This window comes from Plectropomus leopardus, chromosome 8 (assembly GCF_026936395.1).
Source record: "Plectropomus leopardus strain MGB_pleo_1.0 chromosome 8, ASM2693639v1, whole genome shotgun sequence".
NCBI lineage: Eukaryota > Metazoa > Chordata > Actinopteri > Perciformes > Serranidae > Plectropomus > Plectropomus leopardus.
The window spans coordinates 16,803,623-16,817,625 of NC_142183.1; the positions used below are offsets into that span (position 1 = coordinate 16,803,623).

The 14,003-nt window shown below is 37.2% G+C and overlaps 1 protein-coding gene across 2 annotated transcripts in view; it reads right to left on the reverse strand.

Moving 5' to 3' along the window:
- Nucleotides 1–1,554: 1,554 nt before the first annotated feature.
- The window catches only part of ccdc88b (coiled-coil and HOOK domain protein 88B), an 89,562-nt gene continuing 77,113 nt past the window's right edge, over nt 1,555–14,003 (reverse strand). For both annotated transcript variants that reach the window (XM_088080996.1, XM_088080997.1), the window contains one exon: nt 1,555–1,831. In XM_088080996.1, the coding sequence (XP_087937122.1) occupies nt 1,767–1,831 (65 nt within the window). In that variant the 3' untranslated portion in view covers nt 1,555–1,766. The remainder of the gene's footprint in view (nt 1,832–14,003) is intronic.

A 14,003-nucleotide genomic window follows, 5' to 3' on the forward strand; every position in this document is an offset into this window, starting at 1 on the left:
TGTGGCCATTTTTTTGACATGCTAAATTATGAAGTTTTGAGACTTTTTGGGCCTCTATTCCTACTTTGTACACTATGACGCCTCTCTACAAACCATAATATGTGGGTTTCAGCAATTCTTACGAAGGGTCAAAATGTGACATTTTTCGACATACTATACTATGGCGTTTGTGGCCATTTTTTTGACATTCTAAATTATGAAGTTTTGGGACTTTTTGGGCCTCTATTCCTACTTTGTACACTATGACGCATCTCTACATGCTATAATATGTGGTTTTCAGCCATTTTTAAGACGGGTCAAAATATGCCATTTTTAGACATACTATACTATGGCGTTTTGGCCATTTTTTGACATGCTAAATTATGAAGTTTTTGGACTTTTTGGGCCTCTATTCCCACTTTGTACACTATGACGCCTCTCTACAAGCCATAATATGTGGTTTTCAGCCATTTTTACGACGGGTCAAAATATGCCATTGTCGACATACTATACTATGGCGTTTGTGGCCATTTTTTTGACATGCTAAATTATGAAGTTTTGAGACTTTTTGGGCCTCTATTCCCACTTTGTACACAATGACGCATCTCTACAAGCTATAATATGTGGGTTTCCCCCATTTTTACGACGGGTCAAAATCTTACATTTTTCGACATACTATACTATGGCGCTTTTGGCCATTTTTTTGACATGCTAAATTATGAAGTTTTGGGACTTTTTGGGCCTCTATTCCCACTTTGTACACTATGAAGCCTCTCTACAAACCATAATATGTGGTTTTCAGCCATTCTTAAGACGGGTCAAAATTTGACATTTTCGACATACTATACTATGGCGTTTGTGGCCATTTTTTTGACATGCTAAATTATGAAGTTTTGAGACTTTTTGGGCCTCTATTCCCACTTTGTACACTATGACGCCTCTCTACTAGCCATAATATGTGGTTTTCAGCCATTCTTAAGACGGGTCAAAATTTGACATTTTCGACATACTATACTATGGCGTTTTTGGCCATTTTTTTGACATGCTAAATTATGAAGTTTTGAGACTTTTTGGGCCTCTATTCCCACTTTGTACACTATGACGCCTCTCTACTAGCCATAATATGTGGTTTTCAGCCATTCTTAAGACGGGTCAAAATATGCCATTTTTCGACATACTATACTATGTCGTTTTTGGCCATTTTTTTGACATGCTAAATTATGAAGTTTTGAGACTTTTTGGGCCTCTATTCTTACTTTGTACACTATGACGCCTCTCTACAAGCTATAATATGTGGGTTTCCCCCATTTTTAAGAGGGGTCAATATTTGACATTTTCGACATACTATACTATGGCGTTTGTGGCCATTTTAATGACGGGTCAAAATTTGACATTTGTCGACATACTGTACTATGCCATTTTGACCATATTTTTGACATGCTAAATCATGAAGTTTTGATACATTTTAGGCCTCAATTTCCACTTTGTAACCACCACTTTTTCAAAATTTGACATTTTTGGACTGTTATGGCTGGCTTTCACACTGCAACAAATGACAAGGATGCGGGCACATGTAAAGTAAACAACCAATATTTATTAATATAAATGATGCAAAACGTAGTGGGTTGTGGATATGAAAATCAGGGGTGAGTGAGGGTGTATGGATGCATTGATCATGTGTGGTGCGTGTTGTAGAGTGCAAAAGAAACAAAATGAAAAGCAATGTAGGGCGGCGTGGCTGGCTGGCATCGAAACAGGAAAAACAATAGGAACAACAGCAGCACAGTTTAAATAATCAGGACCGCTGGCCCGGTACACCTGATTAGGCAATCGGCTCCATGTGGCTCAGGACCTGGAGACACAAAACATACACAGTATACAATCTCAGAGGACCCAACCTCTACAACCCATGGCCCTGACTCTGTGGTTGTCACATGACTTTCTAGAATATTGCGTTTTTGGCCATTTTTTTGACATGCTAAATTATGAAGTTTTGGGACTTTTTGGGCCTCTATTCCCACTTTGTACACGACGCATCTCTACAAGCTATAATATGTGGGTTTCCCCCATTTTCTGACGGGTCAAAATCTTAAATTGTTCGACATACTATACTATGGCGTTTTTGGCCATTTTTTTGACATGCTAAATTATGAAGTTTTGGGACTTTTTGGGCATCTATTCCCACTTTGTACACTATGAAGCCTCTCTACAAACCATAATATGTGGTTTTCAGCCATTCTTAAGACGGGTCAAAATTTGACATTTTCGACATACTATACTATGGCGTTTGTGGCCATTTTTTTGACATGCTAAATGATGAAGTTTTGAGACTTTTTGGGCCTCTATTCCTACTTTGTACACAAGGACGCCTCTCTACAAACCATAATATGTGGTTTTCAGCCATTCTTAAGACGGGTAAAAATTTGACATTTTCGACATACTATACTATGGCGTTTTTGGCCATTTTTTTGACATGCTAAATTATGCAGTTTTGAGACTTTTTGGGCCTCTATTCCCACTTTGTACACTATGACGCATCTCTACAAGCTATAATATGTGGGTTTCCCCCATTTTTAAGAGGGGTCAAAATATGAAATTTTTTGACATACTATACTATGGCGTTTTGGCCATTTTTTGACATGCTAAATTATGAAGTTTTGGGACTTTTGGGCCTCTATTCCCACTTTGTACACAATGATGCATCTCTACAAGCTATAATATGTGGGTTTCCCCCATTTTTACGACGGGTCAAAATATGAAATTTTTCGACATACTATACTATGGCGTTTTTGGCCATTTTTTTGACATGCTAAATTATGAAGTTTTGGGACTTTTTGGGCCTCTATTCCCACTTTGTACACTATGAAGCCTCTCTACAAGCCATAATATGTGGTTTTCAGGCATTTTTATGACGGGTCAAAATATGCCATTTTTCGACATACTATACTATGGCATTTGTGGCCATTTTTTTGACATGCTAAATTATGAAGTTTTGAGACTTTTTGGGCCTCTATTCCTACTTTGTACACTATGACGCCTCTCTACAAATCATAATATGTGGATTTCAGCAATTCTTAAGACGGGTCAAAATTTGACATTTTCGACATACTATACTATGGCGTTTTTGGCCATTTTTTTGACATGCTAAATTATGAAGTTTTGGGACTTTTTGGGCCTCTATTCCGACTTTATACACTATGACGCATCTCTACATGCTATAATATGTGGTTTTCAGCCATTTTAAAGACAGGTCAAAATATGCCATTTTTCGACATACTATACTATATGGCGTTTGTGGCCATTTTTTTGACATGCTAAATTATGAAGTTTTGAGACTTTTTGGGCCTCTATTCCCACTTTGTACACTATGACGCCTCTCTACAAGCCATAATATGTGGTTTTCAGCCATTTTTACGACGGGTCAAAATATGCCATTGTCGACATACTATACTATGGCGTTTGTGGCCATTTTTTTGACATGCTAAATTATGAAGTTTTGAGACTTTTTGGGCCTCTATTCCCACTTTGTACACAATGACGCATCTCTACAAGCTATAATATGTGGGTTTCCCCCATTTTTACGACGGGTCAAAATCTTACATTTTTCGACATACTATACTATGGCGCTTTTGGCCATTTTTTGACATGCTAAATTATGAAGTTTTGGGACTTTTGGGCCTCTATTCCCACTTTGTACACTATGAAGCCTCTCTACAAACCATAATATGTGTTTTTCAGCCATTCTTAAGACGGGTCAAAATTTGACATTTTCGACATACTATACTATGGCGTTTGTGGCCATTTTTTTGACATGCTAAATTATGAAGTTTTGAGACTTTTGGGCCTCTATTCCCACTTTGTACACTATGACCTCTCTACTAGCCATAATATGTGGTTTTCAGCCATTCTTAAGACGGGTCAAAATTTGACATTTTCGACATACTATACTATGGCGTTTTTGGCCATTTTTTTGACATGCTAAATTATGAAGTTTTGAGACTTTTTGGGCCTCTATTCCCACTTTGTACACTATGACGCCTCTCTACTAGCCATAATATGTGGTTTTCAGCCATTCTTAAGACGGGTCAAAATTTGACATTTTCGACATACTATACTATGGCGTTTGTGGCCATTTTTTTGACATGCTAAATTATGAAGTTTTGGTACTTTTTGGGCCTCTATTCCCACTTTGTACACTATGACGCATCTCTACAAGCTATAATATGTAGTTTTCAGCCATTTTAAGACGGTGCAAAATATGCCATTTTTCGACATACTATACTATGGCGTTTTTGGCCATTTTTTTGACATGCTAAATTATGAAGTTTTGAGACTTTTTGGGCCTCTATTCCCACTTTGTACACAATGACGCCTCTCTACAAGCCATAATATGTGGGTTTCCCCATTTTCTGACGGGTCAAAATCTTACATTTTTCGACATACTATACTATGGCGTTTTGGCCATTTTTGACATGCTAAATTATGAAGTTTTGGGACTTTTTGGGCCTCTATTCCCACTTTGTACACTATGAAGCCTCTCTACAAACCATAATATGTGGTTTTCAGCCATTCTTAAGACGGGTCAAAATTTGACATTTTCGACATACTATACTATGGCGTTTGTGGCCATTTTTGTTGACATGCTAAATTATGAAGTTTTGGTACTTTTTGGGCCTCTATTCCCACTTTGTACACTATGACGCATCTCTACAAGCTATAATATGTAGTTTTCAGCCATTTTTACGACGGGTGAGAATATGCCATTTTTCGACATACTATACTATGGCATTTGTTGCCATTTTTTTTGACATGCTAAATTATGCAGTTTTGGTACTTTTTGGGCCTCTATTCCCACTTTGTACACTATGACGCATCTCTACAAGCCATAATATGTGGTTTTCAGCCATTTTTACGACGGGTCAAAATATGCCATTGTCGACATACTATACTATGGCGTTTGTGGCCATTTTTTTGACATGCTAAATTATGAAGTTTTGGGACTTTTTGGGCCTCTATTCCCACTTTGTACACTATGACCTCTCTACAAGCCATAATATGTGGTTTTCAGCCATTTTCTGACGGGTCAAAATATGCCATTGTCGACATACTATACTATGGCGTTTGTGGCCATTTTTTTGACATGCTAAATTATGAAGTTTTGAGACTTTTTGGGCCTCTATTCCCACTTTGTACACTATGACGCCTCTCTACTAGCCATAATATGTGGTTTTCAGCCATTCTTAAGACGGGTCAAAATTTGACATTTTCGACATACTATACTATGGCATTTGTTGCCATTTTTTTTGACATGCTAAATTATGCAGTTTTGGTACTTTTTGGGCCTCTATTCCCACTTTGTACACTATGACGCATCTCTACAAGCTATAATATGTAGTTTTCAGCCATTTTTACGACGGGTGAGAATATGCCATTTTTCGACATACTATACTATGGCGTTTTTGGCCATTTTTTTGACATGCTAAATTATGAAGTTTTGAGACTTTTTGGGCCTCTATTCCCACTTTGTACACAATGACGCATCTCTACAAGCTATAATATGTGGGTTTCCCCATTTTTCTGACAGGTCAAAAATCTTACATTTTTCGACATACTATACTATGGCGTTTTTGGCCATTTTTTTGACATGCTAAATTATGAAGTTTTGGGACTTTTTGGGCCTCTATTCCCACTTTGTACACTATGAAGCCTCTCTACAAACCATAATATGTGGTTTTCAGCCATTCTTAAGACGGGTCAAAATTTGACATTTTCGACATACTATACTATGGCGTTTGTGGCCATTTTTGTTGACATGCTAAATTATGAAGTTTTGGGACTTTTTGGGCCTCTATTCCTACTTTGTACACTATGACGCATCTCTACATGCTATAATATGTGGTTTTCAGCCATTTTTAAGACGGGTCAAAATATGCCATTTTTCGACATACTATACTATGGCGTTTTTGGCCATTTTTTTTGACATGCTAAATTATGAAGTTTTGGTACTTTTTGGGCCTCTATTCCCACTTTGTACACTATGACGCATCTCTACAAGCTATAATATGTAGTTTTCAGCCATTTTCTGACGGGTCAAAATATGCCATTGTCGACATACTATACTATGGCGTTTGTGGCCATTTTTTTGACATGCTAAATTATGAAGTTTTGGGACTTTTTGGGCCTCTATTCCCACTTTGTACACTATGACGCCTCTCTACAAGCCATAATATGTGGTTTTCAGCCATTTTTACGACGGGTCAAAATATGCCATTGTCGACATACTATACTATGGCGTTTGTGGCCATTTTTTTGACATGCTAAATTATGAAGTTTTGAGACTTTTTGGGCCTCTATTCCCACTTTGTACACAATGACGCATCTCTACAAGCTATAATATGTGGGTTTCCCCCATTTTTACGACGGGTCAAAATATGAAATTTTTCGACATACTATACTATGGCGTTTTTGGCCATTTTTTTGACATGCTAAATTATGAAGTTTTGGGACTTTTTGGGCCTCTATTCCCACTTTGTACACTATGAAGCCTCTCTACAAACCATAATATGTGGTTTTCAGCCATTTTCTGACAGGTCAAAATATGCCATTTTTCGACATACTATACTATGGCGTTTGTGGCCATTTTTTTGACATGCTAAATTATGAAGTTTTGAGACTTTTTGGGCCTCTATTCCTACTTTGTACACTATGACGCCTCTCTACAAATCATAATATGTGGATTTCAGCAATTCTTAAGACGGGTCAAAATTTGACATTTTCGACATACTATACTATGGCGTTTGTGGCCATTTTTGTTGACATGCTAAATTATGAAGTTTTGGGACTTTTTGGGCCTCTATTCCTACTTTGTACACTATGACGCATCTCTACATGCTATAATATGTGGTTTTCAGCCATTTTTAAGACGGGTCAAAATATGCCATTTTTCGACATACTATACTATGGCGTTTTGGCCATTTTTGACATGCTAAATTATGAAGTTTTGGGACTTTTGGGCCTCTATTCCCACTTTGTACACTATGACGCCTCTCTACAAGCCATAATATGTGGTTTTCAGCCATTTTCTGACGGGTCAAAATATGCCATTGTCGACATACTATACTATGGCGTTTGTGGCCATTTTTTTGACATGCTAAATTATGAAGTTTTGAGACTTTTTGGGCCTCTATTCCCACTTTGTACACAATGACGCATCTCTACAAGCTATAATATGTGGTTTCCCCCATTTTTACGACGGGTCAAAATCTTACATTTTTCGACATACTATACTATGGCGCTTTTGGCCATTTTTTTGACATGCTAAATTATGAAGTTTTGGGACTTTTTGGGCCTCTATTCCCACTTTGTACACTATGAAGCCTCTCTACAAACCATAATATGTGGTTTTCAGCCATTCTTAAGACGGGTCAAAATTTGACATTTTCGACATACTATACTATGGCGTTTGTGGCCATTTTTTTGACATGCTAAATTATGAAGTTTTGAGACTTTTTGGGCCTCTATTCCCACTTTGTACACTATGACGCCTCTCTACTAGCCATAATATGTGGTTTTCAGCCATTCTTAAGACGGGTCAAAATTTGACATTTTCGACATACTATACTATTGCGTTTTTGGCCATTTTTTTGACATGCTAAATTATGAAGTTTTGAGACTTTTTGGGCCTCTATTCCCACTTTGTACACTATGACGCCTCTCTACTAGCCATAATATGTGGTTTTCAGCCATTCTTAAGACGGGTCAAAATTTGACATTTTCGACATACTATACTATGGCGTTTGTGGCCATTTTTTTGACATGCTAAATTATGAAGTTTTGGGACTTTTTGGGCCTCTATTCCTACTTTGTACACTATGACGCATCTCTACAAGCTATAATATGTGGTTTTCAGCCATTTTTAAGACGGTGCAAAATATGCCATTTTTCGACATACTATACTATGGCGTTTTTGGCCATTTTTTTGACATGCTAAATTATGAAGTTTTGAGACTTTTTGGGCCTCTATTCCCACTTTGTACACAATGACGCATCTCTACAAGCTATAATATGTGGGTTTCCCCCATTTTTACGACGGGTCAAAATCTTACATTTTTCGACATACTATACTATGGCGTTTTTGGCCATTTTTTTGACATGCTAAATTATGAAGTTTTGGGACTTTTTGGGCCTCTATTCCCACTTTGTACACTATGAAGCCTCTCTACAAACCATAATATGTGGTTTTCAGCCATTCTTAAGACGGGTCAAAATTTGACATTTTCGACATACTATACTATGGCGTTTGTGGCCATTTTTGTTGACATGCTAAATTATGAAGTTTTGGGACTTTTTGGGCCTCTATTCCTACTTTGTACACTATGACGCATCTCTACATGCTATAATATGTGGTTTTCAGCCATTTTTAAGACGGGTCAAAATATGCCATTTTTCGACATACTATACTATGGCGTTTTTGGCCATTTTTTTGACATGCTAAATTATGAAGTTTTGGGACTTTTTGGGCCTCTATTCCCACTTTGTACACTATGACGCCTCTCTACAAGCCATAATATGTGGTTTTCAGCCATTTTTACGACGGGTCAAAATATGCCATTGTCGACATACTATACTATGGCGTTTGTGGCCATTTTTTTGACATGCTAAATTATGAAGTTTTGGGACTTTTTGGGCCTCTATTCCCACTTTGTACACTATGACGCCTCTCTACAAGCCATAATATGTGGTTTTCAGCCATTTTTACGACGGGTCAAAATATGCCATTGTCGACATACTATACTATGGCGTTTGTGGCCATTTTTTTGACATGCTAAATTATGAAGTTTTGAGACTTTTTGGGCCTCTATTCCCACTTTGTACACAATGACGCATCTCTACAAGCTATAATATGTGGGTTTTCCCCCATTTTTACGACGGGTCAAAATCTTACATTTTTCGACATACTATACTATGGCGCTTTTGGCCATTTTTTTGACATGCTAAATTCTGAAGTTTTGGTACTTTTTGGGCCTCTATTCCCACTTTGTACACTATGAAGCCTCTCTACAAACCATAATATGCGGTTTTCAGCCATTCTTAAGACGGGTCAAAATTTGACATTTTCGACATACTATACTATGGCGTTTGTGGCCATTTTTTTGACATGCTAAATTATGAAGTTTTGAGAATTTTTGGGCCTCTATTCCCACTTTGTACACTATGACGCCTCTCTACTAGCCATAATATGTGGTTTTTAGCCATTCTTAAGACGGGTCAAAATTTGACATTTTCGACATACTATACTATGGCGTTTTTGGCCATTTTTTTGACATGCTAAATTATGAAGTTTTGAGACTTTTTGGGCCTCTATTCCCACTTTGTACACTATGACGCCTCTCTACTAGCCATAATATGTGGTTTTCAGCCATTCTTAAGACGGGTCAAAATTTGACATTTTCGACATACTATACTATGGCGTTTGTGGCCATTTTTTGACATGCTAAATTATGAAGTTTTGGGACTTTTTGGGCCTCTATTCCTACTTTGTACACTATGACGCATCTCTACAAGCTATAATATGTGGTTTTCAGCCATTTTTAAGACGGTGCAAAATATGACATTTTTTGACATACTATACTATGGCGTTTTTGGCCATTTTTTTTTAAATGCTAAATTATGAAGTTTTGGGACTTTATGGGCCTCTATTCCCACTTTGTACACTATGATGTGTCTCTACAAGCTATAATATGTAGTTTTCAGCCATTTTCTGACAGGTCAAAATATGCCATTTTCGACATACTATACTATGGCGTTTGTGGCCATTTTTTTGACATGCTAAATTATGAAGTTTTGAGACTTTTTGGGCCTCTATTCCCACTTTGTACACAATGACGCATCTCTACAAGCTATAATATGTGGTTTTCAGCCATTTTTACGACGGGTCAAAATCTTACATTTTTCGACATACTATACTATGGCGCTTTTGGCCATTTTTTTGACATGCTAAATTATGAAGTTTTGGGACTTTTTGGGCCTCTATTCCCACTTTGTACACTATGAAGCCTCTCTACAAACCATAATATGCGGTTTTCAGCCATTCTTAAGACGGGTCAAAATTTGACATTTTCGACATACTATACTATGGCGTTTGTGGCCATTTTTGACATGCTAAATTATGAAGTTTTGAGACTTTTTGGGCCTCTATTCCCACTTTGTACACTATGACGCCTCTCTACTAGCCATAATATGTGGTTTTCAGCCATTCTTAAGACGGGTCAAAATTTGACATTTTCGACATACTATACTATGGCGTTTTTGGCCATTTTTTGACATGCTAAATTATGAAGTTTTGAGACTTTTGGGCCTCTATTCCCACTTTGTACACTATGACGCCTCTCTACAAACCATAATATGTGGTTTTCAGCCATTCTTAAGACGGGTCAAAATTTGACATTTTCGACATACTATACTATGGCGTTTGTGGCCATTTTTTTGACATGCTAAATTATGAAGTTTTGGGACTTTTTGGGCTCTATTCCCACTTTGTACACTATGACGCCTCTCTACAAGCCATAATATGTGGTTTTCAGCCATTTTAAGACGGTGCAAAATATGCCATTTTTCGACATACTATACTATGGCGTTTTGGCCATTTTTGACATGCTAAATTATGAAGTTTTGAGACTTTTTGGGCCTCTATTCCCACTTTGTACACAATGACGCATCTCTACAAGCTATAATATGTGGGTTTCCCATTTTCTGACAGGTCAAAATCTTACATTTTCGACATACTATACTATGGCGTTTTTGGCCATTTTTTTGACATGCTAAATTATGAAGTTTTGGGACTTTTTGGGCCTCTATTCCCACTTTGTACACTATGAAGCCTCTCTACAAACCATAATATGTGGTTTTCAGCCATTCTTAAGACGGGTCAAAATTTGACATTTTCGACATACTATACTATGGCGTTTGTGGCCATTTTTTGACATGCTAAATTATGAAGTTTTGAGACTTTTTGGGCCTCTATTCCCACTTTGTACACTATGACGAATCTCTACAAGCTATAATATGTGGGTTTCCCCCATTTTTACGACGGGTCAAAATATGAAATTTTTCGACATACTATACTATATGCGTTTTAGCCAATTTTTGACATGCTAAATTATGAAGTTTTGGGACTTTTGGGCCTCTATTCCCACTTTGTACACAATGACGCATCTCTACAAGCTATAATATGTGGGTTTCCCCATTTTCTGACAGGTCAAAATCTTACATTTTTCGACATACTATACCATGGCGTTTTTGGCCATTTTTTTGACATGCTAAATTATGAAGTTTTGAGACTTTTGGGGCCTCTATTCCTACTTTGTACACTATGACGCATCTCTACAAGCTATAATATGTGGATTTCAGCCATTTTTAAGACGGGTCAAAATATGCCATTTTTCGACATACTATGCTATGGCGTTTTTGGCCATTTTTTTGACATGCTAAATTATGAAGTTTTGAGACTTTTTGGGCCTCTATTCCCACTTTGTACACTATGACGCCTCTCTACAAGCCATAATATGTGGTTTTCAGCCATTTTCTGACGGGTCAAAATATGCCATTGTCGACATACTATACTATGGCGTTTGTGGCCATTTTTTTGACATGCTAAATTATGAAGTTTTGAGACTTTTTGGGCCTCTATTCCCACTTTGTACACAATGACGCATCTCTACAAGCTATAATATGTGGGTTTCCCCCATTTTTACGACGGGTCAAAATCTTACATTTTTCGACATACTATACTATGGCGTTTTTGGCCATTTTTTTGACATGCTAAATTATGAAGTTTTGGGACTTTTTGGGCCTCTATTCCCACTTTGTACACTATGAAGCCTCTCTACAAACCATAATATGTGGTTTTCAGCCATTCTTAAGACGGGTCAAAATTTGACATTTTCGACATACTATACTATGGCGTTTGTGGCCATTTTTTTGACATGCTAAATTATGAAGTTTTGAGACTTTTTGGGCCTCTATTCCCACTTTGTACACTATGACGCCTCTCTACTAGCCATAATATGTGGTTTTCAGCCATTCTTAAGACGGGTCAAAATTTGACATTTTCGACATACTATACTATGGCGTTTTTGGCCATTTTTGACATGCTAAATTATGAAGTTTTGAGACTTTTTGGGCCTCTATTCCCACTTTGTACACTATGACGCCTCTCTACTAGCCATAATATGTGGTTTTCAGCCATTCTTAAGACGGGTCAAAATTTGACATTTTCGACATACTATACTATGGCGTTTGTGGCCATTTTTTTGACATGCTAAATTATGAAGTTTTGGGACTTTTTGGGCCTCTATTCCTACTTTGTACACTATGACGCATCTCTACAAGCTATAATATGTGGTTTTCAGCCATTTTTAAGACGGTGCAAAATATGCCATTTTTCGACATACTATACTATGGCGTTTTTGGCCATTTTTTTGACATGCTAAATTATGAAGTTTTGAGACTTTTTGGGCCTCTATTCCCACTTTGTACACAATGACGCATCTCTACAAGCTATAATATGTGGGTTTCCCCATTTTTCTGACAGGTCAAAATCTTACATTTTTCGACATACTATACTCTGGCGCTTTTGGCCATTTTTTTGACATGCTAAATTATGAAGTTTTGGGACTTTTTGGGCCTCTATTCCCACTTTGTACACTATGAAGCCTCTCTACAAACCATAATATGTGGTTTTCAGCCATTCTTAAGACGGGTCAAAATTTGACATTTTCGACATACTATACTATGGCGTTTGTGGCCATTTTTTTGACATGCTAAATTATGAAGTTTTGAGACTTTTTGGGCCTCTATTCCCACTTTGTACACTATGACGAATCTCTACAAGCTATAATATGTGGGTTTCCCCCATTTTTACGACGGGTCAAAATATGAAATTTTTCGACATACTATACTATGGCGTTTTTAGCCAATTTTTTGACATGCTAAATTATGAAGTTTTGGGACTTTTTGGGCCTCTATTCCCACTTTGTACACAATGACGCATCTCTACAAGCTATAATATGTGGGTTTCCCCCATTTTTACGACGGGTCAAAATCTTACATTTTTCGACATGCTATACTATGGCGTTTTTGGCCATTTTTTTGACATGCTAAATTATGAAGTTTTGAGACTTTTGGGGCCTCTATTCCTACTTTGTACACTATGACGCATCTCTACAAGCTATAATATGTGGATTTCAGCCATTTTTAAGACGGGTCAAAATATGCCATTTTTCGACATACTATGCTATGGCGTTTTTGGCCATTTTTTTGACATGCTAAATTATGAAGTTTTGAGACTTTTTGGGCCTCTATTCCTACTTTGTACACTATGACACATCTCTACAAGCTATAATATGTGGTTTTCAGCCATTTTTAAGACGGGTCAAAATATGCCATTTTTCGACATACTATACTATGGCGTTTGTGGCCATTTTTTTGACATGCTAAATTATGAAGTTTTGAGACTTTTTGGGCCTCTATTCCCACTTTGTACACAATGACGCATCTCTACAAGCTATAATATGTGGTTTTCAGCCATTTTTAAGACGGGTCAAAATATGCCATTTTTCGACATACTATACTATGGCGTTTTTGGCCATTTTTTTGACATGCTAAATTATGAAGTTTTGGGACTTTTTGGGCCTCTATTCCCACTTTGTACACTATGACGCCTCTCTACAAGCCATAATATGTGGTTTTCAGCCATTTTTACGACGGGTCAAAATATGCCATTGTCGACATACTATACTATGGCGTTTGTGGCCATTTTTTTGACATGCTAAATTATGAAGTTTTGAGACTTTTGGGGCCTCTATTCCTACTTTGTACACTATGACGCATCTCTACAAGCTATAATATGTGGATTTCAGCCATTTTTAAGACGGGTCAAAATATGCCATTTTTCGACATACTATACTATGGCGTTTTTGGCCATTTTTTTGACATGCTAAATTATGAAGTTTTGGGACTTTTTG